At 40.4% G+C, this 23,960-nt stretch overlaps 1 protein-coding gene across 1 annotated transcript in view; it reads right to left on the minus strand.

The window, feature by feature from the left end:
* Positions 1–23,960, minus strand: part of DOK6 (docking protein 6) — a 371,687-nt gene that overhangs the window by 157,868 nt on the left and 189,859 nt on the right. Inside the window, exon 4 of the mRNA XM_040478594.1 lies at positions 4,878–4,997. Within this exon, the coding sequence (XP_040334528.1) occupies positions 4,878–4,997 (120 nt within the window). The remainder of the gene's footprint in view (positions 1–4,877; positions 4,998–23,960) is intronic.

The raw sequence follows: 23,960 nt of genomic DNA on the forward strand, positions 1-23,960 counted from the left end.
CAATCTTAAATAGAACCAAAAGACACGAAGATTCTAGAAGTCATAAGAATTTAAGGCTCAAAATGTCTACTTAATATGGACTTTCTTGAGGCAGTATTACCTGAAATCTGAGAATGAGTGAGTGAGTGTGTGTGTGTGTGTGTGTGTGTGTGTGTGTTTACTTTCCCCTACACCACGTGGGATTCTGAGTCGATATGAAAACAGCTGACAGCACTAGATAAAGATGATTATAGCAAAGAATTTAATCAATAACCACTTTTATCTCCTCAACACACATTACACCTTTAAAAATTATTTGCACAAATGTTTATTCTTAGCTAGTCTCAGAGTAAATAAGGCCGTGCTGGGTGAAAAGTCAGAAAAACATTAGAGGAGAAGAAGCAGTTCTGAGTGTCAAAAGAAAAATGCTGTGGTCAAGACTGAGGAGTGAATCTTTCCTTGATGATAGGATACCACAGGATCACCACCGGCCACAATAATGTCATTTCTGACATCGATTCTGGAGGCATATGTATCTCATCTCTTTGGAGACATTTCAAGTTAAATCCAAGCACATCATTGATAAAATAGTAAAATGATGTTTCTGATGAAAGATAAATTGTATAATTTAGTACTAAAATGCCTTAGGAAGAAAACCCGAATCTTTAATGACAAATTGTTCAAATCTGTACATATTAATGTCCTCAAACATGTATTAGGAAAGGAAGGATTTTGTTTATTTTAGGAAGTGTTAAATGCTTAAAGAGTCTGGAATAGGGATTGTAAGCCATGAAAGGACATTTTTTTCAAGTTTATTTATTTTGAGAGAAAGAGACAGCATGTGTGTGCAAGCAAGCTGGGGAGAGGGGTGGCAGAGAGTGAGAAAGGGAGAGAGAGAGAAAGAAAGAGAGAGAGAGAGAGAGAGAGAGAGAGAATCCCAAGCAGTCTCCATGCTGTCAGCACAGAGCCCAACATGGGGCTCAAAGTCACAATCTGTGAGATCATGATCTGAGCTGAAATCTAGAGTCGGATGCTTATCGACTGAGCCAACCAGGTGCCCTGAAGGGACATTTTTATTTTATTTGTTTTATGTTTGTTTGTTTGTTTATTTAGAGAGAGAGAGAGAGAGAGGATGAGAATGAGCCGGGAAGGACAGAGACAGAGCGGGGACAGAGGATCCGAAGCAGGCTCTGTGATGTCAGTGCAGGGCTCAATGTGGGGCTCCAACTCATAAACCATGAGATGGTGACCTGAGCCTAAGTCAGATGCTTAATCAACCGAGCCACTGAGACACCCCCCGAAAGGGCAGTTTTAAAAAAGATTATTTTAAATAGACTTTATTAGCTAGCTAAAACAATAAATACTTCCCCACACATAGTGAAATAAACACATGCATTGTCTTAAGAATACGTGTGTCCTGAACAATCTTGGGGCCCAAGGGAGGGGGTTGAAGTTGGCTGAGGAGCATTCTTTGTCTTTACCATGACAACTATTGGTACTTATTTCAAGGGGATCCTAAAATGGAATTAGCATATTAGCATATTTGTAGGAAAGTCTGTTGATTAGGAAGTGAGAAAATCAGGGTATTCAAGTAACGAACTGTCAATCTGTGTGTGTGTGTGCGTGTGTGTGTGTGTGTGTGTGTGTGTGTTTCTCTCCCAGGCAGCAAGTGTGTGTGTATGTGTGTGTATGCATGTGTGTCTCTTGGAATTTTTTGAGCTAGCAATAGTAGAGCCTGTAATCTTGATATTCTGTCAAGATTTATGCTTTTCATCTTCTCTTGTGGTATGAATGACTATTTAAAAAAGTTTTAGCTAGCCCTCAATGGGCCAAGAGCAGAGGAAAGGTGTTATTATCTAAACTTGAGACACTTTAAAGGAAGGACATGCAGACTTGAGCCTAGAGCAGTGGCCATGTCTATGGCCTTGGGACTCAAAAAGAAAGTCATCCACGTGGAAGGTGATTTCTAGAAAAAGAAGACCTTTCCATCCATGAAGCTTCCTTTTAGCGTTAAACCCTAAAGAGTCTCAGTGACCATGAGAGAGTGTGTGTGTGTGTGTGTATGTGTGTGTGTGTGTGTGTGCTTAAGGAAGATTGCCGATTTCCTTATAGGGTATCACGTACTTAGGGGGTCATTTAAAAGAACCAAATACTACCCTCTCTAACTAAATAATTGCTCATAAATTTCTAAAATGTATTTTTAAAAGCACATGTTTCCCTTTGTGTGAAGTTCGGCTTATTGAACAAAATAAAACTAAGAAACCCACTTAAGGCATTGAATGTTATTATAATTTCAATTCTTCAGTAAACACAGGAATTCTTTTTGATTTCTTTGTTTTTACTTGTACTTAAAAATACTTGTGCCTCTTTAAAATGGGATTAAGAATGAGAGTTAGTCTTTATTTTACATCACCTCGTTAAACCATCATGATTTCATTTTCACTCATTAGGAAACTAAAATCAGAAGTGTTAGTAACCTGTCTGAGCTCAGTAAAGGGTGTAGTCCGCATTCGACCATGGCCTGAGAAGTACACTTGGAAAGCTGTGCCTGCTTGTGCTATATCTCTTTGCAAATTACTCTGACATTATCATGAAATTAACAGTAAAATCATAATAAGCCAAAGAAGCACATATCCATTATCCCCAATGGAAACCATGTACAACCCCAAATCTTTATTTTAAATTTTTTTAACGTTTTATTTATTTTTGAGACAGAGAGAGACAGAGCATGAATGGGGGAGGGGCAGAGAGAGAGGGAGACACAGAATTGGAAGCAGGCTCCAGGCTCTGAGCCATCAGCCCAGAGCCCGATGAGGGGCTCAAACTCGTGGACCGCGAGATCATGACCTGAGCTGAAGTCGGACGCTTAACCGACTGAGCCACCCAGGTGCCCCCAACCCCAAATCTTTAAAGTAAAAGCAAGCAACTCATACGAAATGAACCACCAGTGGTGCTCCCACCCACAGGGCCTAATTTAGTCACTTTCTCCATAGTTCCTTTATGTAGTACTTGATGAATGTTTATTAGTAAGAATTTTTTCTTTCTTTCCTTAAATGGTGGATGAACACCATGCTTTAAGTAGCACAGTGTGGATGTTGTGTATGTAGCTCAAGCTCTCAGGAAACCGATCAGGGAGACGAAATAAATCCAAGATAGTGTGGGAGAGAAACTGGAATATGAATTGGAAGCTGGAAGAGGGGCTGCAGAAACGCCTCTGTAGCTCCCTGAAAACCACCAGCACAAGCAAAAGTGTTGTGCCCACATATGTTCTTGGCCAATTAACAGGGGAAATCCATCTTTTCAGGTTAGTAACAAACAATAAATAATGGTTTTTAATGGGCTGCAAAAACAGTGATGGCTGTGAGCACATTATCAGTCATAAGATCATGATCACTAAGTGTATCCTGTGCACTTGTACCTGTGCTACCTAATTTATAAGCCACAGATCATTCCAGAATTTCTTTTTTCTAAGGTTTATTTATTTATTTTGGGTGGGAGGGGCAGAGAGAGAGGGAAAGCCCGCAGAGCCTGACACGGCGCTTGATCTCACAAACATGAGATCATGACCTGAGCCGAAATCAAGAGTCAGATGCTCAACCGACTGAGCCACCCAGGTGCCTCTACAGAATTTCTTTTTAATAATTAGTGTCACGTTTCACCAAGTCTCTCAGGCTTTTTCAAAAACACTATCAAAAATTAGCAACACTGAAAAGTTTCTATTTTCACACTATGAGGTCATCTAGTGATGATTATAATTATTTTTAGAAATGAAGAAAGAGGAGATCATTACATTATCCCAATTTCATTATTTAGAGGTGGTAGTCAAGAACATGCAGGGGGCACCTGGTTGGGTCAGTTGGTTGAGAGCCGACTTTGGCTTGGGTCATGATTTCACAGTTTGTAAGTTCGAGCCCTGGGTCAGGCTCACTGCTGTCAGCACAAAGCCCGATTCGGATCCTCTGTTCCCCTCTTCCTCTTCCCCTCCCCCCATCTTCTCTCAAAAATAAATAAAGAGTCAAAAAAAAAAAAGAACATGCAGTATAGATTCTTAAGAGACATCAAGAAATGCCTGTTAGGTTAGAGAACAGTGTAGTTAAGTAAGCAATGTGTATCACATAAACCTCAATTTTGTTATGCCTCATATTTCATCCACCGTACCTGCACATTTTCAGTATGCTATGGACTGAATTGTGAGTCCCTAAAATTCCTGTTGAAGCTCTAACCTCCAAGATGAGAGTATTTAGAGACGGAATCTTTAGAAGTAATTAAGTTTGGATGAGCTCATGAGGGAGCCCCCTACGATGAGATTAGTACCCTGATAAGAAAAGTCCTGAGAGACCTTTCTCTTTCTCTCCCCCTTAGCCATAAGGGGGCACAGCAAGAAGATGGCTGTCTGCAAGTCTAACATAGGATCCTCACAGGAAACTGACCCTTCATCTTGGATTTCTAGTCTCCAGAACTCTAATTAATTCCTGTCGTTGAAGCCACCTAGTCTATGGCAGCCTCAGCTAAGACATGGTGTTAGCCAAAGTCCCTACAATCTATTGATAAGTAGCAAGATAAACCCATTTGTTAACAGACTCAAAACCTACAACGACTCTCAGAGGAGATAATATGGAAATGTTGTACATTCAAAAGCTAATATATATTGAGTTATTTATTAGTTACTTATTTCGATACATCACAATGGCACAGAGCCACCAGTCAGGACGCCTGGGTTGTGCCTTAGTATTTTCTCCCAGTTGCCAGGCAACTTGGGAAAGCCTCTTACCAGCTTGATGGATCAGTGTCCTTTCCTCGCGTAATGATTGGTCTGAAAGATTCCTGAGGCCCCTTCCAGTCTCAGAACTCGACAACCATGAGTGCACTTTCAATAACGGAAGGCCACTCGCACTTACCGTTCTGTTCTCTCTGCACTCCAGCTGCCAGGAGGTCGGGCTCCCCAAGGCTGATGTCGTTCAGCCGTGTCCCCAGACACTCCATGCAGAGATGTTTGCACCATTCTTCGGCCTCCAGCTCTGAAAATGAGCACACACCATCAAAGTCAGAGAGCGCTTCGCAGGGACGACACAAGAAGGCTATTTCCTGACCCATTTCCCTGGGTAGGTGGGAAGAGTTCAAACTCTGCCTTGAGAAGGCAAAACAAAAGCTATATTCAAGGAGTGAAACAAAAATCCCCACAGTTATTTCCCATGGGCTGACATGACAACATTACAAAGTGATTTTAAATTATTTCAATGTACTTTCTCTTACGTACGAATAACAGTCAGAATATTTATTATCTAGCATATATACATATGTATATATATATAAATGTTATTAAAATCTAAGCTAGTTAACATACAGTGCAGTAATGGTTTCAGGAGTAGAATTTAGTGATTCATTACTTATATATAACCTCCAGGGCTCATCCCAACAAGTGCCTTCCTTAATGTCCATCCCCCATTTGGCCCATTCCCCCACTCTACTCCCCTCCAGCAGCCCTCGAGTTTGTTCTCTGTGCTTAAGAGTCTCTTACGGTTTGCTCCCTGTCTGTTATCTTATTTTTCCTTCCCTTCCCTTATGTTCATCTGTTTTGTTTCTTAAATTCCACATATGAGTGAAATCATAGGATATTTATCTTTAAGATTGCTTTAGTTTTTGGAGGGGGAGTACTTAGAAAACTTAATTAAATATAAAATAAAAATATATAAATGAATCTTTGAAAAATGACAGATTAAAATAAACAAGAAGATGCTTTCCTGAAAGTGACTTAGATCTGCATGGGTTGAAGGTCTGATCCTTCATTCCGAACTGCAATGAATCAAAGATCAGCACAAGAATGTGATAGCTTCTCTTTTGTAAACATCAAAAATTGTCCATCTTTGAAACAAAAATGGGATAGGATACTCAAAGTAACTTTCCCTTTCGGAAAACTCCAATTTATCTAAGATATTGGTTATCTTCCAACTTCTTTATATTTGCAAGCTTCTTCTTTGCTTGAAACATTAGAACATCTTACACCTACACAGAATCTTACAGTATCTAACACTTTCACAAACATCAGTGAATTTGATTCTTATATAAGCCCTTGTGTGGGTGAGGTGGGTAAGGGTTAGTGTCGCACCTGGGTCCCATATCACTGGTTGGCACCAAGATAGAACTGAAGCCCGGATCTTGTAGATACTATAATATGAAGAACTTGAGAACGGCTATGAGATTTAAAAGTTGGGGCCAAGCCCGAAAATCGCTGCACAGAAATTGGGTGGGAACTTTCCATCGACACCTGCCCGGAGAAATTTCTGACTTTTCCATGTAGCATAAATCTGCACTACAGCAGTTTAATATAGATTGCCTTCAAATCTGTTAGTCTCCGCAGATGACATTCCAACCTTTGCCTTGGCATTTTAAACTCCCCATAAAAAGTTACCTGTGACAGGTTTTCTTGACTCCAGGGGTTTGAATACCAACTGCTGTGCTCAACGGTCAACACCATCAAACCTGGGTGATGTTTCCTTCCTGTGCTTAGTCACTCTGTCTTAGCATCACAAACAGGTTTGATCAATGAGATGTCAGGCCAGATTTGTCATTTAGTTTTAGCTTTATCAAGACCACAAAATATTGTTAGAAAATAAAAAGAGCATGTAGTCTTGCACAGGGTACCGTTCTGATGAAAATAACAGTTCGTATGCTCTAGTCATGAAAGGTGTTTTCTTTTTTCTTTTTTTTTTTTTAAGTGTATTTATTTATTCTTGGAGAAAGAGAGAGAGACAGGGGGAGGGGCAGAGAGAGAGAGGGAGAGGGAATATCCCAAGCAGGCTCTGCCCTGTCAGTGTGGAGCCCGATGTGGGGCTTGAACTCACGAAGCTGTAAGATCATGACCTGAGCCAAAATCAAGAGTTGGACGCTTAGCCCCCTGAGCCACGCAGACACCCCAGGTGTTTTCTTTACATAAGGTATGCTTTGCATATGTCAGGGACCATCCTCTCAGCAGTTCTACATGCCATCTACTAAGTCACAGAGGAAGTAGATCCTCCTGTGACCCTGACCTCTTGCTCGGGTGGAATTCAGAGGCTGGGTCTTGCTGTTTAGGCATCTCCTCAGGAACCTAGAAAATAATCCTTCCCAGTCGCAAGGGCGCTAATAAAAAAAAAAGGGCACTTGCTGAGGCTCATAGCTTTCCAAAAACAAAGTTTTTTTCTAGTGAGGGAATTGCCAGCATTCCTGAAAAAAAAATTATAAAAGCAGCAACAGCATGTACTGGAAATGATTTTCATCGGACAGATGAGATTTGATTTGTAAAGTTTATAAATGTTTTGAAAACTTTTCTAACAACAAACCAAAATCTTAAGCCAATTTCTCTATGGCTCTAGAAATCCTTAACATTTCTGTTAAGGGAGACAATGTGACTATTTTCTTTTCCTTTTTACACTTTTATATCTTGAATATATCCCAGGACTCCACAATTTTAACTCATCAGTAAAATCACATGCAATTAACATTGGCATGATTCTACCTGATCTTATCTCCGGTACTCCACAGATGGAGTTGAGGATACCTAGTATGCTGTTTGGGATAAAAATGAAAATGTTAAGGGGCGCCTGGGTGGCACAGTCGGTTAAGCGTCCGACTTCAGCCAGGTCACGATCTCACCGTCCGTGAGTTTGAGCCCCGCGTCAGGCTCTGGGCTGATGGCTCAGAGCCTGGAGCCTGTTTCTGATTCTGTGTCTCCCTCTCTCTCTGCCCCTCCCCCGTTCATGCTCTGTCTCTCTCTGTCCCAAAAATAAATAAACGTTGAAAAAAAAAATGAAAATGTTAAATATGACAAACACCTTTGTGCCAGTGTTCCCTTTGAATACTAAGTCAGCGCATGCCCAGAGGTTAAAGAAATGTGTTATTCATTTCTGTTAGCTTTTTTTTCTTTGTCCTAGGATTTAATAAGACAAAGAAAACAACCATAGAGTAAAGGGCTTCTATGAAGCTAAAACTCTTCTCTCAAGTAGAACTCAATGTGGCATCTCCGTAAGAACCAGGGAGGTCTTTCAGGACAGAAATGGGAGGCATTCATGGGCTTCTACCAGCAGGTAAAGATGTCTTTTGTGTCGAATCCTAAGAATTGCAATGCTTCAGCATTTTATTAAAAAATTTTTTTTTGTAATGTTTATTTTTGAGAGAGAGAGACAGAGTGTGAGCAGGGGAGGGGCAGAGAGAGAGGGAGACACAGAATCTGAAGCAGGTTCCAGGCTCCAAGCTGTCAGCACAGAGCCCAACACGGGGCTTGAACTCACGGACCGCGAGGTCATGACCTGAGCCAAAGTTGACGCTCAACCTACTGAGCCACCCAGGCACCCCTGCTTCAGCATTTTAATAGTGTAGTAGCATATAGGAGTAGAAGCAGTAAAAGTAATAGAGTACATATAGTCACATTAAAAACAACTATAAACCATTTCAGAAAGAAAGAGAGAAACAGAGAGAGGGAGAGGGAAGGAGAGAGAGAGAGAGAGAGAGAGAGAGAGAGAGAGAGAGAGAGACACCGTTGAAATTCAGGTATCAGGAAAAGTTCACTTTTTTTTTCTAACAGACATTTACTATGAACTCACTAGAAGCCCGGCACCATGCTGGGGTTGCATGAAAAACACAGTCTCTGTTGTGTGTGATTCTAGACTCTGGAAGTGGGGGGGGGCAGGTGCATCTAGTACGTGGTGCCCCGCAGGGCTGCTGGCTTGGCCCGTAGGACCCAAGAGCCGTGGCAAAGGCTGAGCAACTTGGCAATAATCTGATCAGGGACCTGCAGGGCTAGCACGAAGAAGGGGAGGGAGTGTGTGCATGTCAGTGTGTGTGTCAGTGTGTGTGTGATGGTATATGTGTGAATGTGTGTTTGCCGGTGTGGGGTATCTGTGAGTGCATATCTGTGTGTGTCAGCGGGTGTGAGTCTGTGACTGCATTCGAGTGTGTGTGTTTCACGGTGTGTTAGTGTGGAGGGGATTTGTGACAGTACATGAGTGTGAAGGTGTGTCAGTGTATGTGTGAGGCTACGTGTCTGCATGTGAGGTTGTGTGCCAGCGTGCGTGTGAGTGTGTGAGGGCATGTGTGAGTGTGTGAACGTGTTTGGGGAGTGTGCTGGAGGAACCGGGCTGGGCTGAGGAGGGTGGCCAGGGGCGGAGATGGAAAGGAGTCTCTGGGGCTGTGGGAGTGACATCTCGGATGGCCCTGAGGTCATGCAGTAAACTCTGAAAGAGAGCGCTCTGTCGCCTCTCTTCATGCTTTGGTAGTACAGGAGCGCCCCCCCAGAGGCATGGGTTCAGTTACTCAAACATGGCCGAGAGCAGAGGACCCTCCTCTGACACAGCGCCAGAAAGTCAGTAGTGGCCTAGCACTGCGTCCCAACGTCTACGTCGCTCACTGCCATGTTATCATCTCACATCATCACAAGAAGAAGGGCGAATACAGGACAAGGTCCTGGGCGAGAGACCCCATGCCCATGACTTTTACTACAGTACATTGTTATAATGGTTCTACTTTATTATTAGTTATTGTTGTTAATCTTGTAGTGTGCCTAATTTGTAAAGAAAACCTTATCATGGGTATGATTGTACAGGACAAAACACAGTCTAATAGGGTTTGGTTCCATTCCTGGTTTTAGGCATCCACTGGCGTCTTAGACGTACCTGCCCTCCCCGCAATGGATTGTTGGGGGGGACTACTGTGCTATTTAGTTCAATTAGATCAGCCCCAAACCTTTATCTCAAACGTATTAAGCCTTAGAGTCTGCACACTTGATCTAATAGTTTTGCTCCAGATAAGCTGAATTTAAGTATTATACAAGCCTTTATTATTTTTTTAATCTGTTTTTTTTTTTAATTTTTTTTTCAACATTTATTTATTTTTGGGACAGAGAGAGACAGAGCATGAACGGGCGAGGGGCAGAGAGAGGGAGACACAGAATCGGAAACAGGCTCCAGGCTCTGAGCCATCAGCCCAGAGCCCGACGCGGGGCTCGAACTCACAGACTGCGAGATCGTGACCTGGCTGAAGTCGGACGCTTAACCGACTGCGCCACCCAGGAGCCCAATCTGTTTTTGATAGTCACCTTTCAAATAATTACACCTATACTTTTTATTTGTTTGTCCTTAGGAAAACTATGTATTGACGTCCTTTAATCTTCTACGGTGTGTTAGTTTATTTCATCCCATTGTTATTTAACTAGTGTTTTCCTCTGAATTATCTTCCATTTTTTACCGTCCTCTATTTTATTTTTGTGGAACAGAGGCGATTAAATACAAATGCAATAATCTGAACCCACTGCATTTTAAAATATTTATTTTCCCACAGACTCAGGGCCTTTTGTCTTCCGTTTCATCTTCCAAACTTCCACCTGTCCATAGTGTGTAAATGATTAAGTTTCTTTATAAAGGAATAAAGGCACAGAAATGTTTTACAATCTTTTCTATGTTTTCTCTTCATGAGAGAAATGTTTGTTCCAGGCAATGTCTTTTTCAGACAGCTTGCAGCTATGCTCACATTTTTATTTTTTATTTTTTTTAATTTTTTTTTAACGTTTATTTATTTTTTTGGGACAGAGAGAGACAGAGCATGAACGGGGGAGGGTCAGAGAGAGAGGGAGACACAGAATCGGAAACAGGCTCCAGGCTCTGAGCCATCAGCCCAGAGCCCGACGCGGGGCTTGAACCCACGGACCGCGAGATCGTGACCTGGCTGAAGTCGGACGCTCAACCGACTGCGCCACCCAGGCGCCCCTATGCTCACATTTTTAATTCAGGTAAGTAACTTTTCCTCTAGAACTGACACCCAAATCATTTTTTCATTATGATTCATGAAATGGAGATTTCCCATTAGTGAAATGAAATTAGGTAACTTCCAAAAGAAAAAACAGAAAGATGTTTGGGGGTAACCAGTCAAATGGAGAAGGGAGACTGAACTAAATGAGTGAGTTATGAGAAAAATGAGTTTACTGATGGCAGGGAAAAGACAAGGGAAAGTGCAAAATGGAAATACAGTCAAGGGCGGATGGCCCTTCCCCTAGTATCTTTCCGTCCCTCCTCCAGAATTTTGGGGACAGAATAGCTGTGTATTCCTTTGAATCAGAAGTGGTCTTACCAAAGCAGACCCTTAATTAATGCCTACTGAATAAATGATTAAGAGTCAGCTTTATTACTTTCCTTAAATTTGAGCCTTAGGATAATGACATGAAAGTTAAATGATCCAAAATAGGCTATATTTGAAACCAGTGAAAAACTTTCCATCACGTATGTGGAAAATGGCCACCAGCGCTAAACAAAATGAAACTTAAAAATAACACCAAATCAGTTTCATGTTAATTTACAGTAAGATGCAAGGCTAATTTTGTGTGGAAATAATAAACCACTGCACGTAGTTCTCACTGGATTTAGCTTTTGTTAATAATCTTGGAAAAACGTAGGTAAAATAATCCTCATGTCTTCACCAAAACTAGCAATTCTTAAGTATAGCCAGTGCTTATCTTCTGTGCAGATTTGGTATGATTGGTGATAAATGTTGTTTTTATATTTATTAAAATTTATTGTAGTTTTTATTATTTTCTTTATTAAAGTCCTTTTTTATTAAAATTTATTGTAGTTTTTATTTTATTTATTAAAGTCTTTTTTTATTTTTTTACACGCTTTGGTTGAAAGCGAAGAAAAACGTCTCCCCATGCAGACTTGTGCTTAAGGAATACAAAGGTCTCTTGTACTGCTATAGGAAATTTATAGACCTATTAAGATATACAATGCTTTGTTGAGGATTTTCATTCTTGGAAATTGGCACCTACTTGTTACTTAACTGGCCTTGTTGATATTTTATGGACTTTTCGTTTCACTTTTTCTGTAATAGGAAGACAAGAAACTGGTTAAAATCTAAACACTTGTTTCAACAAATACGTGTCTCTGTTTTCAGGTCACAGTAAAAAGCTTGATTCATTGAAGTCAGATTGCTAGGATGGGTTGGTTTCAAGACTGAAGAACCTTCCAGTGTTCTTTTTCTGAGTAGAAACTGCGTGTATTTCCTTTCCCCAGAGGGGCCTCGTTTGCCCCATTCCGCATTCCCTCACACCCAATAATCTTTTAAAACTTGTTTCAAATCTGAGATCCTCAGCTTAGCCCCTTCAGATCCATGTTTGGATTGGGCACCCTTCCTCTATATTTGCGCTCTGGACATACTTTCCCCAGAGCCCCTGTATATCATGATTCATCCGTCTGCCTTTCCCAATTAGCATATTTAAGATATTGGAATGTGGGAGACATTGATTCAGTCCCTCTAGATCCTGGCACGACACCTGGGTATGGAAACCAATTAACAAATGTGGAATAAGTAAATAGATGTGATTTGCAGTTAATTCCCAGAAATTTCAGACAGATTCTAGAACCAAATGCAGCAGATAATTTGGGCAGTAGTCATTTGCTGCTTGTTCTGAAGTCTCTATTCATCACCACTTAAGTGAAGATTATAACTTTTGTTATTCACAGCTGGCTAATCTGGATAAAAAAGACATCTTTGATTAGGGAGGAGAAGGGAGAAATACCAAATATGGTTCTCTATTGAACTTCAATAATTCTAAAATATGTCCCATTCAAAATGTGTCTTATTTTATTAGGCTGTCTTTTTCTTTTACTGTATTAGTGGTATTTATGTCAAAATGGCAGTCTTGTATAAAGTCCCCTGATTCTGTATGTGATAAACACTTGATCAAATTTTTAAATTATTTTTTTTTCAACGTTTATTTACTTTTGGGACAGAGAGAGACAGAGCATGAACGGGGGAGGGGCAGAGAGAGAGGAAGACACAGAATTTTTTTTTTTTAATTATTTTTTTTTTTCAAATTTTTAGATTGATCTTAGTAAAGGTCAACTTAGAACCAAAGAAAAGGAATTATTACCTGTTTATTCCATCTTTGATGCACACAATCATAACATTTTCCTTCAAATTTTTAAAAGTTTTATTTTATTTTGTTATTTACTTTGAGAGAAAAAGAGAGCGAGAGCGAGAGAAAGAGAGAGAGAATGAGCAGAGGAGGGGCAGAGAAAGAGAATCGGAAGCAGGCTCCACACTGTCAGTGCGGAGCCCAATGCGGAGCTCAAACTTACGAACCGCGAGGACCTGAGCCCAAACCAAGAGTCTGATGCCCAACCGACTGAGCCACCCAGGTGCTCCTTATTTTCCTTAGTTTAACAGCATTTTGATACATCAGATTTCTGAATTCAGAATAGCTATTTCTCTCCTTTTGTGAACTGGGGGGAGTCAGGTGAGACTTTCAGATGCTACCAAACAGAAAATTGCTCCTGCCCATCCTTCAAAGTAACAAATGACAAATAGTGGCAAATGGCAGAATCACCAAATGGGCTGCTTTTTAGCCTGGCAGGAAGTTGTTGCAAAATGGTTTAATATGGAAGCCAGTAAATGCCATAATTCGGAGAAAATAAGAAAGAACGGAAATTGAGACTCACAAATAGTCTGAAAATGACGATATACCGTGTGTGTGTGTGTGTGTGTGTGTGTGTGTGTGTTGTAAAGATGGAAACAGGATGTTAAACATTCCGAGAAAGCAAGATTAGAAAGGACCTTTTGCAACAACACTGAAGGCCAGCTTAGGAATGAGTGCATTTCTGGGATGGAAAGCCAGCATCCGGATGGAATACTTTCCAATCTGCAGAAATCTTCATGGATACCAAGAGAGTATTCGATGCACACACTTCAAGCTTCTCACAAGAACAATTAGGAAGCAGAGAACTTTTTGAGGGAGAGATGCTGTCAAGGGCTTTCATCGTACTCATGTTCTCATAAGGCCTAAAATTAATTCCCTTCTATGCAACAATCCTGAGGTGTTTGGGAGGGGTAAGCAAAACAAGAAAGAGGAGAGCTATGTGCTAGAAGATGGAAATGTTGCCAGTGCCATGGTTTTCTAAGACTACAGTCTAAACTCACATAGGGATCTAAAACTTTCTATCTACACAGCCAAATTTATTACAAAAGCATTTGGCAATAGCTCATACTGAGTATGGAGCTGAATTTGGCCAGTAATCTCAATGAGCCTACAAGTGGAGTCATCCCCAGAGCTTCTAGAAAGGAACACAGCCTTGCTGACACCTTACATTTTGCCAAGTGAGAGTGTGTTGCACTTCTGCTCTTCAGAAATGTAAGATGGTACATTTGTACTGTTTTAAGCTGCTGTGTGTGGTGATTTGTTATGTTAGTTGTTGAACACCAAAACCAATACAAAGTCCAAACAGTCTATTTCTATTAAGAACACCTTCAAGCAGACAAATTAATTGAACAGGATTTTAGCCATAAAAAATGAGAAATACACACACACACACACACACACACACACACACACACACACACAAATGGAAGGAACACATTGTGATTCAATCTTCTTGAAGCTTAGGAAATTGAGGATTTCTTGATTATTAAAATTGGGATAAAGAAGTCCCAAGACAGAGAACAGAGATACCACAAGAACTAAGCAAGAAGGCAGCAGGGCAAATCATCAAGAGGGTCCAAGGGAGATTTGGAGCCACCACCAGAGAGAGGAGATCCACTTTGGATCCACAGACACTGAGAGAGGACTGGGTAGATGGGTACCTGATCTACAGGGAAGGGACGTGAAAGGGTGTATGAGGTAAGGGAACAGAGGCCACACAGAAGGCAAACATGAGTTCAGGGCACACACTGGGTTGAGAGGGATCAGAGTAATTTTCAGGGTCAGTCTTCCAGTTTCACAGCTTCTGAGAAGAACAAAGGTAAAAGGAAAGAGAAAGTATCATTTAGCAACTGGGTAGTTAAGAGAAAAAGAAGTTAAGTAGAAAATGTCGGGTCTTATAAGACAAAAAGTTGCCACCACCTCAGAGAACTCACAATCCCTCCTTCTTCACCAAAGCAAACAAGCAAAATCCTTGAAACCTGCCTGGACTAACAGAGAAGAGTTGAATTAAACCAGGACTGTTAAAAAACACCTAGTCCTAAGAACCAGCAAAGGACATACATAAGTCCATGGAGAAGGACTGCGGATTTTGAGACATGAAAATTCACACAAGTTGCAGTCACGTTAGGAAAAGCACCTCTCACCTCACACACAGAAGAAAACTGTGGGCATACACTCCAAAAAAATGGAATATATTCAAACAAGCATTTGTAGCTATAAAAAATCAGCTTGAATTAGAAATTCAAAAACAAAGCATAGAAATGAATAAAAGATAAGAGAAATAAAGAGTGGAATGAATCTAGAAAAGATGTGGAAGAAGCACTAACTCACAGGTGAAAAACAAAAGACAGAGTACTTAAGGGAGAAGAGACTCAAATAAGAATTTATTTGGAGGTGTTGACCAGAGTTAGAGAATATAACTGTCATAAAGAAAGGGGTAAAAAGAATCAGAGAGAAGTAGGGGCCATGGATAACAGGCAAAGGAACTCCCAGTGTTCCAAGAGAGTGGACACGGGGGTGGGGGGGATGAGGACTGTGTAGATGTAGGACTTATTCATGAGAACCTATGATGTTTGCAAGTTTGCAGAAGTTGGAGTATGAGGGAAAGGGAGAAATTAAAATGAACACAACATTTTTTTTGCCTATGCAACGGGGAGAATGGAGCTGTCTTCTGGTGAAACAGCGAAGATTGTGGGAGAGGCACATTTGGAAGAAAGCAAGGGCTCAGTTGTAGAAATAAGTTGAGATGCTTATAAGACATAGAAGTGGATAGATGAACGGGTGGCTGGATATACAGCCCCGGCGTTCAGAATGGAGTTCAGATCGGACGTATAAATGTGGACTGAAAAGCATGTAGGTATTACTTAAAGCCATATGCCCATGTGAGACCAACAACTGTCTTGTTTGCATAGACAAAACAAGAAGCCACTTAAGGACTAAGACCTGGGCTCTCCCACGATGAGAGATCTGGGATAAGAGGAGAGAAGGAGGGTTAGAAGTAACAGACATTTAAGGAAGAAGAAATGAAAAATAGCATAATATGCCGAAGCAAGGACAAAAAGGGTTTCAAGAAGCCAAGGACTTTTTAATTTTGTTGTGTTTTTAGCTTTATTGAGGTATAACTGACAAATAAAATTGTAATATATGTAAAGCGTGCAACACGATCTTTTGATATGTGTCTACATTGTGAAAAGATCCCCACAATCAAGTTAATGTATCCATCCTTTTTAATTAATATATTTAATTTTGTGTGTGTGTAAGCACACTGAAGTTCTATTCTGTCAAAGAATTTCAAATATACAATATGGTATTATCAACTATGGTCACCATGCTGTACGTTAGATCCCAGAACTTATTTATCTTGTAACTGAAAATTTGTACCCTTTTAACCAACCTTCTCATTTCTCCCACTCCCCAACCCTTCGCAACCACTGTTCCACTTTATTTCTATGAGAGCTTGACTTTTATTTGTTTTTAATTCCACATATAATTATGCCATGTGGTATTTGTCTTTCTTTGTCTGATTTCATTTAGCACAATACCCTCAAAGTTCATGCATGTTGTCGCAAATGGCATGATTTGCTTCTTTTTAAAGGCGAAATAATACTCCACTGTGTGTGTGTGTGTGTGTGTGTGTGTGTCACATCTTATTTATCCATTAATCCCTTGATGGACACTTAAGTTTTTTCCATATCTTGGTTATTATGAGTAACATTGCAGTGAACATGGGAGTATAGCTATGTCTTCAAGATCATGATTTCTTTTCCTTTAGATATACAACCAGAAGTGAAATTGCTGGATCATATGTTAGTTCTACTTTTAATGTCTTGAGGAACCTTCATACTGTTTTCCATAGTGGTTGTACCAATTTACATTCCCACCAACAGTGTACAAAGGTTCCCTTTGCTCCACATCCTGGCCAGCCAGCATTTGTTATCTTTTGCCAACTGTATATATGGCCAATTCGTTTTCTACAAAGGTGCCAAAAATATACAATGGGGAAAAGATAGTCTCTTCAATAAATGGTGTTAGGAAAACTGGTTATCCACATGCAAACAATGAAAATGGATCCCAATCTTACACTGCACACAAAATTCAATTCCAAATGGATTCCAATTCCATTGGAATGTAAAGCCTGAGACCATGAAGCACCTAGAAGAAAACATAGAGGGTAAGCTCCTTGACATTGGTTTTGGCAATGATTTTCTGGATTTGACATCAAAAGCACAGGCAACAAAAGATAAATAAACAAGTGGAATTACATCAAACTAAAAAGCTTCTGAACAGCAAACAAAACCATCAACAAAATGAAAAGGTAACCTATGGAATGGGAAAAAAATATTCACCAACCACCTATCCTATAAGGGGTTAATAGCCAAAATATCCAGGGAACTCATACAAATCAAGAGCAGCCAAACAAATAACCCAATCAAAAGATGAGCAAAGGACCTGAATGGGCATTTTTCCAAAGAAGACATCCTACAAGCCCGTGGGTACATGAAACGGTGCTCCACATCACTTCCCGTAAGAGAAATGCAAGTTAAAACCACAATAAAGTATCACATGGCCAGCTGTTTTAAATACTAGCAAAACTCAAATAAAATGAAGTTTAAAAACTGAGCACAAGATTTACCAATGTGGAGGGCATTGATTACCTTAACAAGAAGCGTTCCTGTTAGACTGATAGAAAAGAATCCTGAATAGGTACAAGAAAAAATAGAAGAGAGGGGACACAGACTGGAGTCAGAGCACAGGTGGATACAGAACTCTATTCACAGGGTTTGGGTTTGTTTTTTATAAAGGGAAGACGAGAAATGGCGTAGTAGCTGAAGGGGGAAGTGAGATCAAGAATTTTGTTTGATAACTGGTTATAGTGGCATAAAGATAGGGTATTAGTGTTTGTGCAGGTGTGTGAGAAGTTAGTAGTGCTATAGACAAGAGCTCCATGGGGATCAGATTCTGGAGGGAGAAGATGACCTAGCAGTATGAGCTTCTCGTGGTACCTTATGTGACAAGGATAAAGGGCATGTTGACATTAGTCCTGAAGGCTCCATGCTGATAGTATGGTGCACAGATAGTGCTAAAGGGAGACAGGGACGGAAGGTCTTTCTAGGGAGCACAGAATGTGCTTCTGGGCTTCCTGGTAGCTCCTGGTGATGAAGGTGGAGTCTGCGGAAAGATACACTTATTCCCAAATCAGTGAGATACTTCCTCATTACTGCAAAGTAAGGCGTACATATATGGTCTCAGGCTGAGTTCACAGTCTCCTAATCCTTACTGACTGCACACTGCAGAGGGCTGTCTTCTTGATTTTTACAGAAGACTGGGCCATCAGAAGGAAGTTATTTCTTACTCAACCAGTCTAACAAAAGTTGGAGTCTTCTTCGACTTCTGTCATCTAACTCATTCTATACCTTCCATCTCATGCCATACAATCCAATCAAGCAATCAATAACTTTTGATACATATTATGTGCAAAACACCATTTAATGTCCTGGGGATAAAGTCTCTGTTTCTCTCTGTCTTGCTCACACTCTAGTGCAAATAGTCAACGCAGCAGCAGAAAGGATTAATTTAGGTAGTGACGGAGTCAGGCATTTGTGGTAGCTTTTTTAGCGTGGTCAATGCTTTCTTATCTATAGAGATGACATCATCAAATGGAACATTAAAGTATTTCTCACAAATGACTTCTCCCCATTTCCACTGCTACAGTTCTTTGTTTCCTTGTCACTGCTGGACTAAGATAAAAGCTTCTTCATGGACCTTCTTATAGCAATCATGTCCACATCTAATCCATATGATACACTTGGGTACATTTAACAGATGCTATCATTCTATTTCCCATCTTAAGTCTCTTCATACTTCCTAATATTTATGTATTTTATCACCCTATCTTTTTTGGAGTATGCAAACAGCATTCTAACATGTTTCCATTGTCTCCAGCTGCTCCCTCTGTAACAATTATTAGTGCTAGTCAACAAATTCTTTCGTTCTTTTCCCTTGGGGCTTATGGTATGATGGCACCTCCTTGCATTGACATCTGGTTTAGTCGTTGGTTTGGCCATTGAATTGTGAGTAGATATTCCTTGTGACATTACTGTACCAAAGTTGTAAGAGCTAGGTGCACAATTATTTGTTTTCTTCCCACTGATGCAATGATATAAAAGCAAGTAACAAAACAGGGCTTGCACAAGTCTAGATTCCTGATGTGCATGATTAACAGAGCCATTCTACAGATCCACAGGGTAAGTGGAAAAAGGTTTAAAGGGCGAAGGCGCTAAGATTTGGGGATTGCTATGGCTGCGTACCTCACATTTCCTAATTTAAAAAAAAAAGAAAGAAAGAAATAGAAGTGAGGTGATGCTATCACAAAAAAATGAAATGGTATCATTGTCTTGATGGTCAGTCTGCAAGGGATAATGAAACTGTCAAGGAATATCGGAAAGATGCTGATCCATACTATGCAGTGGTAAACTATTTGGCTAAAATATCACCTGTGATAACTTGGTGATGGCATTAGAAAATTCAGTGAAGTAGGGAGAGGACTTGGAAATAGAATATTGGCAGCAAGTGTTAATGGCTGTAGCTGCATTTGGCAAGGAATTAAGGAAATGAATTGGTCATTCTGTACATAAAAGGACTAAAAGGAAATAGACTGTATCCAAGAAACTGGAGCCTTTCCAGGTTGAAAAAGGCAATGGCTTCTCAACTCCAAGTCAACTCTAACAAGAATAAACAGTGTAAAACTTCGAGTTATATATTCTTTCTTGGAACCTCTGAATGGCTGAAAAGTCTTTGGAGTAAAGGTCTGGCCAAGAGTGTGATGTCCAGTGTATCTGTTCATTTGGAGAAATAGCTTTGGGAGAAGATACCAAGGGGCTGGTTCTTCTACCAAACCTGGCTGCTCCAGGTCTGAATGAGAAACAGCAGGAGGCCTAGAATTCAAGGGAAGCACTTCTAGAAAAGAAATGTGGACATAACTATGGGCACATGGAACAAAGTAAGATCAAATAAATTAAAAATGGGTTATGCTTTTAAAGAGTTACACTATGAAAGAGATAGTAAGCTGCTCTCACAACAGTTGAGGAAAGGCGTTTGGAGCTTGTATACAACACTTGAGTTTTTAGGGCAGAAAGCTGTCTGAGAAAACTTCTTAGCTCCTAGAGAGGGTATATACTACCATGTTCGCTTCAGATGTCAAGTCAAAGCAGAAAAACAGAAGTCAGGAAACTCCCAGAAAGTGAGATCATGGGTTTTGGGTAATCATGTACTGGTGATTCCCCCCAGGGAGAAACATGGGTTCCTAATCAAGTAAAAGGCCCATCCACACAGCAGTGGCCTCCGTACCTGTCTCATGCCACAGTACGCATTGGTATGGAGGCCACTGGTTTCCACCATGAAGACCGACATCTGGACCCACTGTAGGGAAAACTGTGCATCCAACTGGATGTCGGGATTGGAGGAAGCACTGGGGCTGTGTCTTTCGGGGAGGAGTGAATGCGTTTTGTGTTTAGGAAGAAAAATTCAACGGGTTTTTGGTGACCAGAAACATGAATAGTGGGATTCCTTTGCATAGTTTATTTGGTAAGCCACTTCTTTTAGGCACATAATAAAATGGCATTTTCTCCCTTTGGAGGTAGTCACTGAGTGAATTAGAAAGATTAAAATATTTTACGTAATGTTCCCTCCAAAGGCACAGAGCTTGAGCCACTCTGAGAGCATATGAAGCAAGTACTGCCTACAATTAGGAGATGAGATGAATGTGAGGAGTATTTATGCTTACCTCTAAGAAGAGCAAGCTAGAAGTTTTGACCATTATATAACCTCGAAGTCTCATTTCATTCTAACCATACATTCATAAAAGAAGAAAGCATGAGGGCCACTTGTGTTGAAATCTAAATAATTAATGAGGCGCAGAAAAGTGATAATTGTTCCATCATTATGATTTACATGTTCTATTGATACAACCATAAGTACTCTACAGCTTATAAAGACAGCTTTTGAAAAGCCAGAGTCAAAATGACAGCATACAATAAATATTATATTGACATTAATTCATTGAAATTAATTCATTGGGAATAAAGATAATATGTTATTCACAGAAGAGTACTTACAGAGGTGTGAAAAATTACTTTGTAGTGAAAAATTATTTAGTCGTAATGATTGGAAAACAAAATGCAGAAATCATGAAAAAAACCCAATGATTAGTTATAGTTAAAAAAACACTATAAGAATTTCAAATATTAGATTCTGTTATTAAGTAACATACCTTTTTGATGCAGAGATTTTAAATTTCGATCTTTATTTTTATATCACTTTTGTGACCCAATCCAAAGATTACATTATAATTTATTGAAAAATGTGTTTTTTCACCAGTCACCCTTCAAATTAATGGGGCTTCTGAAAGGATATAAATTGGAAATAAATTTTTCACATATTGAAGAAAAAATTTTATTAAATTTTTAATATAGTTGAATGGGATTTGTCCTCTTGTGTTTGGATCCAGCTAAAGTTACCACCCAAAAACAATTAAATATTCCACATTCTGATAACATTCTAAAGAGAGCTACCGTATGCATTTATACAGTGCCTAAAATTAGAGGTCTGAAAACAGGCTAGTTTCCTTCACTTGGTACAATCTCTTTCCACGGATGTGTTGCATGAAAAATAACAAGCAAAAAAATAATCTGAGCACTGATATGGCTGCCGAGAAGAGTACGATGGCAATTTCTACCATTCCATCCCTTAAGCCAAGGGAGAGGGTGTTTTTATGCATCTCTGAGTGTGTGTGTGGGGGGGCAGGGTGGTAAGAGAACTCCCTAGACACTTGGGAATATCTCTAGGACACACAAGAAGTGAAGACTGCTATTTTCACTCCCAAGTTGGCAATCTGCTTATGCATTAGATTTGCTCTTTTGCATTATTATCAATTTGATAATGGGGGAAGGGAAACTGGAAAGAGACTCAAAGTCTACACTGGTGGGAGGCCTGCATTCTCATGCCCTGGATGGCAGAAATAGAAGAATTCAGTATATCCCAAGTGGTCCCTGCTGAAGCCCAAAAGGGCTGTCTTCTGGGCGAGGGCTGGAGAATAGACCCCAGGAATAGAAAGTTCTGAATAGGGGGTGCCTAGGTGGCTCAGTGCTTAAGCATCCGACTTTGGCTCAGGTCATGATCTTGCAGTTTGTGGGTTCCATCCCCGTGTCGGGCTCTGTGCTGACAGCTCAGAGCCTGGAGCCTGCTTCAGATTCCATGTCTCCCTCTGTCTCTGCCCCTCCTCTGCTCATGCCCTGTCTCTCTCTCAAAATAAATAGACATTGAAAAAATTTAACAATAAAAAAGTTCTGATTAGACTGCAGTGGTAGGTGCTGGGCAGAAGTCAATAGAGATGAGCGCAGGTTGGGTAGGTGACGTCTATCTGCACACACCAGGGTCTGTGAGGTGAGAAGGCCATCTTCGGGACTTCCCAAAGACCTCACGATTCCCAAGTGAAGAGAACTTGCCACACAGAAACCGTGGGCATTCAAGACAAAATGGCAGCTCTGGCAGCTAACTAAAGAGGTGTTGGTGCCTCCTCCTCTTTCCTTTTTTGCAGGACTCAACACAACAGTGAAGTCAGAATTTGGCAGGGCAAGGAGACTATAGAAAAATTACACCCCCATCTCTCCTGAGGCTTCATGTAGGGACAGGGAAACTACCAATTGGATCTGTGTTCAAGTTTGATAGGTTTGGACTTTAAATGAGAACGTGAATAGGCAATCACGATTTGGTGAAGGAACAGAAAAGGGCAATCTGACGAGGCACTACTGAAGGCAACAATTGGAAAGAAAATACCAAACCCCAAATTACAGACCCTTTACTACTTCTGGTTCCATACTTTGTTATCACCTTCTGGTAAAAAATGAAATGTCCTTGCTTAAAAGGATTTATTAGGGTGCCCGGGTGGCTCAGTTGGTTGAATGTCTGACTCTTGATTTCAGCTCAGGTCCTAGGGTTGATCCCAGGGTTGTGGGATCGAGCCCCATGTTGGGCTCTGCACTGAGCATGGAGCCTGCTTGGGATTCTCTCTCTCTCTCTCTCTCTCTCTCTCTCTCTCTGCCCCTCTCTCCCATTACCACTCTCTCTCTAAAATAAAATTGAAAAAGGATTTAACATATAACCTATGAAGATGATTAAATGATGTTTTAAATTACTAAGAGGTTTTAGGAGATTATATATAAGAATAAATGGGATTTACCAGACAATATTATTGGGGAAATATGGTCCAATATTAAGGTATGATTTTATAAATACTCCTCTGCAGTCAATAGAAAATATATTACTGTTCCCGGGGGGAAAGGGTAGAAAAATCCCCCAATTCTTTTTAGAATTACATATCTCCAAAATTTCTCAAGTTCTATTTTTTACAATTAGCAGTGCTTCACAATGTGTTTTTGCTATCTTAATCGACCTGAAGATTATACATGGGCGATGGGATTATTATGTTTCATTGGGACCCATTTTCATATTCCAGCTGCATTTTAGGCTAGATTTTAGTCCTTAAAGACTACTGTACTCAACTGACCTGTGATTTTTAACTTCTCTTGTGGGATCTCAAAATAACTTGTAGATGTCATGGACCTGGAACAGAGCAAAACTTGCAGGATGGGATGAATGTAAAATTACTTCAGAGTTCAGCAAGATTTAGGGATTTCCCTAGGACCAAAGGAGTCAGTCAGTCCATTCAGGTTCTTAACTATGTCCCTACGGGTGAGCTGTTGTCTTCTGGAAACTGCCGGTAAAAGATGGGTTTCACCTTCATTTTTATGTTGTTAATAACTGCAGTATTTTTTTAAGTTTATTTATTTTGAGAGAGAAACAGAGAAAGAGAGAACAGGGGAGGAACAGAAAGAGGGGGAGAGAGAATCCCAAGCAGGCTCTGTGCCATCAGTGCAGAGCCCAGTGCAGGGCTCAAACCCATGCAACACGAGATCATGACCTGAGCCGAAACCAAAAGTCAGAAGCCTAACCAACTGAGCCACGCAGGCACCCCAAACTGAAATAT

This window comes from Herpailurus yagouaroundi, unplaced genomic scaffold (genome assembly GCF_014898765.1).
Source record: "Herpailurus yagouaroundi ecotype Mexico unplaced genomic scaffold, PumYag 142, whole genome shotgun sequence".
In the NCBI taxonomy this organism is placed as follows: Eukaryota; Metazoa; Chordata; class Mammalia; order Carnivora; family Felidae; genus Herpailurus; species Herpailurus yagouaroundi.